The sequence below is a fragment of the Alligator mississippiensis genome, chromosome 11 (genome assembly GCF_030867095.1).
Source record: "Alligator mississippiensis isolate rAllMis1 chromosome 11, rAllMis1, whole genome shotgun sequence".
Lineage (NCBI taxonomy): Eukaryota > Metazoa > Chordata > Crocodylia > Alligatoridae > Alligator > Alligator mississippiensis.
Window position 1 is genome coordinate 46,686,173 of NC_081834.1, and position 5,773 is coordinate 46,691,945.

The 5,773-nt window shown below is 55.1% G+C and overlaps 1 protein-coding gene across 2 annotated transcripts; it reads left to right on the forward strand.

The window, feature by feature from the left end:
* The first annotated feature begins 513 nt into the window (after positions 1–513).
* LOC132243814 (zinc finger protein 85-like) lies at positions 514–5,569 on the forward strand. 2 transcript variants are annotated; one of them, XM_059714231.1, is made up of 4 exons: positions 514–739; positions 2,123–2,255; positions 2,993–3,106; positions 3,784–5,569. In XM_059714231.1, exons 2-4 carry the CDS (start codon positions 2,168–2,170, stop codon positions 5,112–5,114), a joined length of 1,533 nt encoding a protein of 510 aa, XP_059570214.1. In that variant the 5' UTR covers positions 514–739; positions 2,123–2,167; the 3' UTR covers positions 5,115–5,569. The 2 variants fall into 2 exon arrangements, with proteins under 2 accessions (XP_059570214.1, XP_059570213.1); XM_059714230.1 differs by having other exon boundaries at positions 515–739; positions 3,781–5,569.
* The last annotated feature ends 204 nt before the right edge of the window (positions 5,570–5,773 follow it).

Below are 5,773 nucleotides of genomic sequence, written 5' to 3' on the forward strand. Positions count from 1 at the left end.
AGGACCCTGGTTAACACAACACTGCTGTTTGGCACTGAGAGGTAGTGAAGAAGTGACCCAAAGTTTAGCTGCCTTGTGATGCCAGCAAACCCCTCTATTACATTTGGAAACTCTGTTTCTGCCTAACGGAGATTTATGTTTATTGTAACTGGAACCGGGGGCTTTTTTTTCATATACAAAATGCTTTTTATTTTATTTTCCCCCCAAAGGACAATGGCAAGGTTGCAGATTTCTCTGCAAATCAGAAACATGGCAGAAAGCTTGTAAAAATGTCAACCCCTTAGAAATTTGATGCTGAACTGTCCCACAATTTTTCTGCTTCTTTGAAATCATTGATGAAATGTAGGGTGGTTTTTCAGCCGCTTTTTCATGAGAATGAAAGTCCTGCTTATTGAGACATGAATCTGTGCCTCCCTTATTTCTCCAGCCAGAGGGGAGGATGAACTGTTGCCACTAGAGGACAGTGGTCGATAGCAAGGATGGGGAAGCTGGTGGCTCTGCTGCTTCCTCTTCCGCCAGGATAGTGGGGCTGAGCTTCCCAGGTCAGAGTGCTGCATCTGGACCCACCCAGAGCCTAAGCTGAAAGGCTGCTCTCCCAACAGGGTTGGTGCCAGGGAGAGAGCCCTATATATGCCCCCACAGTGCCCAGCCCAACGGGGGCTTTCTCCAGGGGCTGGAGCCAGCTCCCCAAGGCAGCCCCGGGCTCTGCCAACACCAGCTCCTGAGCCGGAGACTCCAGGTAATGGGGAGAGACCTTGCGGGAAGCGCTGGGGACAGGCAGGAGAGGGTCTCTTTGCACACAGAGCCCCTCTGCACCCATCTCTGCTCCCTGGGGTCTGCAAGTCCCAGAGCTGCTGCCCTCACTAACACACACAAGCTCTGGGTCTGGGTTGTGCTGGCAGGCACTGATTCAGCTACAGGAGAGTGCCCGCCCCTGGGAACAGGACAGTGACCAAATCTCACAGCCAAAGGGGACAGAGGAGAGAGAATGAGAAAGGGACAGATGGGAAGGGGCAGCTGGAGCAGTCAGTGGGCAGGGAGGTGACCGGCTTCCCAGCCCCCTTCCCTGCAGCCTCCCCAGGCAGAGCCACTGTCCTGTGAGCAAGGCAAGGAGCAGAAAGGAAAAGCCCATCCCTGCCCCTGCCTGGTCCCTGCACTCCTGAGAAATTGGACTGCCCATGGGGACAGAGTTCAGGGGAACATCCCTCAGCAGGGCTCCTTGTATCCTGCTGTCTTGTAACATTTTGATCACAGTAGTATTCGTGGAGGGGAGGAAGGGTTCAAACTGTCTTGGTGGGTTTAAACCTGCTGAGAGAGGTTGTGACTGCACTGGAATAAAGTGTCTGAGCACTTTCCCAGCATGGGAGACTCAAGAGCCCCTCTGTAGGGACAGAGCCGCAGGGACCCAGGTTGTGACATGAACTCCTGAGACCTCCCAAATCCCCTTCTCAGCCTGGCAGGCCGCAGAGCAGCACCCATGTCCTGCCTCGGTGTGCCATCCCCTGGGGGATGGGCTGTGATGGACAAGGCACAAAGGGCAGATTTTGTGGGCAGCACAGGGGGGCTCATCCCAGAAGCTGAGGATGCTGTGCCCATGTCAATAATTAGAGTTGTCAGGCAAGCTATGAGTGATGGCTAGCAGGAACGTGTTGTTTTTGGGAGAGGGTAGAAATCCCTTCTCCATCATCCCGTAGTTGTGTAGCAGAGAGGCAGCCTCAGCCTTTTCCTGAAATTTACAGCTAGGGGTTGCAGAGACTCTGGGAACGTGTTGTCATCCCAGAAAGCTAAAAATAGTCAGTGCATAACTAAGACATCCCTTCCCAAGCATCTGGGTCCTCTGAGTCCCTGCAACTCCAAAGCAGCTCAAGAGCATGGAGTGGATGAGCTCTGTCCATCAGTGCAAGGGGCATTTGCTATTGCAGCACCTTCCTGACAGAGCCTGGTTATATGACAGTCTTCAAAAGGCCACTGTATGGGGAGAAGGTGGGGGTTGAATGAGCAGGCTAAAGACAGAGGTCATAGCTTCACAGGATGCTGCAGAAGGAGCTGGGCTGTATGGTCTGTGCCACAGCTGGTGGGACTCTTGCTGGGGCAGCTGGTGCTGAAAGGGGTGCTTTTGCAGCTCCAGGTGCTGGTGACCTTCGAGGTGGTGCCTGTGTTTTTCACCATGGAGCCGTGTGTCCTGCTAGACGCTCACCAAAAAGCACTGTACCGGGACGTCATGCAGGAGAGCTACGACACCTTGATGTCACTAGGTAAGAACAACACTTCCTTCAGGATGAGGAGCTTCAGGGTCACTCAAGCACCTAGCTCAGCCTCTGCTCCAGGTCCCAGTGATATTTATTTCAAGAGGATCAGCCCTGTCACCCCTGGGCTGTGGCTGGGAGCAGCCCTCCCCTCCATACCCCTTCCAATGAAGAACACAACACGGCTGCTGCCTGCTCATGCCTGGGGGTCCCTGTGTGATACAAGCGCTCTGATTATGTGCCTCCATTTTGGGCCCTATCTGGGACTGCCTTCCCACTCAGGCAAGGCCTGCCCTCTCTGCACCATAGTTTATTGTTCCAGCTCTACCTGGCTCACTGAAAACTCGTTCACTTGGTGTGTCACTCTGTCGCCTGCCATGCATAGCCCATGTCCACTCCATCTCCCTAAGGATCTGGGCTGCCATGCTACATAGTTGATGTGATGTGTTTATTATCACTTACAGGGCTTTCTCTTCTACCTAAAGTAGGCAGCATGGATGCTGTTAGCTCTACTGGATCTGGTTCAGTCCTTGGTGGGGGTACAACATTTAACCAGCCTCCGCATCCTAGCATGGTGAGAGGTGACCCAGGGAAGGCTATACTAGGCAAGTGTCCTGGGGCAGAAGTGGCTTGCTTGGATGTGCTTCTTATTTCCTCACATTGAACCCAGCCAGAAAAGCCGATGAAGATGTGACAGGATGGGCTCACTACTGTGATACCACTTCTCTGATTTTCCTCCACTGTAGAATTCCCACTCCTGAAATCAGATGTGATCTCCCGGCTGGAACGAGGGGAAAAGCCACATGTCCTGGGTTCCTGGAGCTCCCTGGAAAGGGGTATCACGAACACATCCCATGGAGGTGAGGGATCAGTGTTGCTGCCTCAGGTGTACACTGCTGGGAATCCCAGTGAGGCCCCATGAGTGTCCTCCATGTCTACCCCGTTTCTCCCAGTTCAGGCCTGTTCCCAGCAGATGTAGCATCCTCATGGCAGATGTCACTCAGGGCTTCTCTCCCCATCCTCACTGGCAGGATGCTCATTTCCCTGGAGTTTCTGGTTGAGATGTGAATACAGTATAAGTGCTCTCCACTGGGGCAGGATTTGGTAGAGCTCCTGTTTTTTACATCTTCCAAGCAGTTATTTGTATTTGTTTTTCCTTTTCCCACCCCTTCCCTGGGGTTCCCCCCCACACTCCAGCCCAGGGAATGACTGTAGCTTGGGTTCATAGAAATCATAAAATCATAGAAAATGAGGGTTGGAAGGGACCTCAGGATGTCATCTAGTCCAACTCCCTGCTCAAAGCAGGACCATCCCCACCTAGATCATCCCAGCCAAAGCTTTGTCTAGCTGGGTCTTGAAAACCTCCAAGGATGGAGCGTCCATCCCCTCTCTGGGTAAGAGAGGCAGTTTGTAAGAGGAAGTATGGTATAATAAATGGGCTGGTGAGCTTGGGCTCTACTCCCAACTTTGTTACAGGTCTTCTGGGTGACCCGGGAAAAGTCACTTCACCTCAATGCTATCCTCCCTCTCTTAGCAGGTGAGGATGGGGTGAGTGAGAGCGAAGAGGAGAATCCCCAACTGGAGGAAGGTCCTGAGCAGGTGGAACCAGAGGGGGCAGCATCTGGAGCATCTGGAGCAGCTGAAGGGGATGTTTCCCAGGAGCCAAATGAGGAGAAGCCAGAGGGGCCAGGGAAGCAGCAGCGAGATGCCCTGGGGAGACGTCGGGGCAAACCTGTCCTGCAGGGGGATGGCTCTAGGAAGCCGATGGCTGTCCCAGCACGGCAGAGGCCGCAGCAGGCTGGGAAGCCCTACGAGTGCGAGGACTGTGGTAAAAGCTTCATCTGGAGCTCGCACCTGGAGCGGCACCGGCGTGTTCACACAGGTGAGCGCCCCTTCCGGTGCCCTGAGTGTGGGGAGCGCTTCACCCAGAGCTCCCATCTGCGGCAACACCAGCTGGGCCATGGTGGCGAGCGCCCTTACAAGTGCGGTGACTGCGGCAAACGCTTCGCTGACCTCCCGGCCTTGGCTGCTCACCGCAGCATCCACCTGGAGGAGAAGCCCTACCGGTGCAGCCACTGCGGCAAGGGCTTTGCCTGGAGCTCCCACCTGGAGCGGCACCGGCGCATCCACACAGGCGAGAGGCCGTTCCGCTGCGGGGACTGTGGCGAGGGCTTTGCCCAGAGCGCTCACCTGGCCAAGCACCGGCGCACCCACACAGGTGAGCGCCCCTACCGCTGCCTGCTCTGTGGCAAGGGCTTTGTCGACAGCTCCGACCTGACACGGCACAAGCGCACTCACGCAGCTCCAGTTGGGGCTGCTGCCAAGAACCGCAAACACCGCACACCCGGGCACGGCTCACCTCAGGCCGGCTCAGAGCCCCAGAAAGCCCTCCAGAAAGAGGAAGCCTTTGGAGAAGCCTCAAAGCCGCCGCAGCATTCCTGCGCCGCTGGGAAGGGCCGCCACTGTCCGGACTGCAAGCCAGGCCCAGAGCCCAGTAAGATCCCACAGCCCAGCCCTGAGCAGAAGCCCTACCCCTGCGGGCACTGCGGAAAGAGCTTTGCCTGGAGCTCCCACCTGGAGCGGCACCGGCGCATCCACACGGGGGAAAAGCCCTTCAAGTGCGGGGAGTGCGGGGAGGGCTTCAGCCAGAGCTCCCACCTCACCAAGCACCGGCGCACCCACACGGGCGAACGTCCCTACCGCTGCCCCCGCTGCGGCAAGGGCTTCATCGAGAGCTCTGACCTGGCCCGGCACCAGCGCACCCATACTGGGGAGCGCCCCTACACCTGCCCCCAGTGTGGGAAGAGCTTCAGCGTCAGCTCAGCACTGGCCAAGCACCAGCGGGTGCATGCCATCACCCAGCCCTGAGCACTTGTAGTGGAAACCCCCTGCCCCCCAACTCCGCCACCACCAGCCATGCCTGTTCCCTCCCCGAGGAGGAGGGAGACAGACCCATCCCTTCCACCCACTGCCACCTTTTTGAAGCAAGTGGCTCCCACAGTGACCCAACCAAAGGGCCAGTATCTACAACTGGTTAGACCATGGGGATTTCCATTCCAGGGGCCATCCCACTGCCTTTTGGGAACCCACCTGTTTATCCGAGAGCTGAACGAAAGGAAAAAAGTCTGAATTTTCCCACCAAAAACAAACTTCCAAGGGAAAAGAAAGAGTATTCCATTTTAGGTCCACCTAAACATTTGGTTTGGGATTCCTGTTGGACTATTTTGCTCCACTCTTCGCCTTTTTGAAGCAAGAAATTTATGTTATGTTATGTTATAATTTATAGTATAATGTAAAATAAATTTCGATGCAGTGGGTTGAAATGCTCTATTCTGAAAGGGTGTAGACATGACTCCCCAGGTGCTTTGTTTTGAGCATTTTGTTCCCAAACGAAATTTCACCCAAGTTGAGCCCCTCACGCAGAACATTGTGATCCCTACACCATGGTGCTTTTCAGGAGAAAAGATTTCTATTACAAAACTCTTGCCTGGCTCTTCTGGTGGCTTCTCCTCCTGGCTGGCTCTGGA

What these genes read in the sequence shown, in the direction of transcription:
- LOC132243814 (XM_059714230.1), top strand. Translation starts at nt 2,168, where the DNA reads ATGGAGCCGTGTGTCCTGCTAGACGCTCACCAAAAAGCACTGTACCGG. An exon ending in CGACACCTTGATGTCACTAG is followed by an intron (nt 2,256 to 2,992) that starts GTAAGAACAACA and finishes CCTCCACTGTAG; the next exon opens with AATTCCCACTCCTGAAATCA. An exon ending in CACGAACACATCCCATGGAG is followed by an intron (nt 3,107 to 3,780) that starts GTGAGGGATCAG and finishes TCCCTCTCTTAG; the next exon opens with CAGGTGAGGATGGGGTGAGT.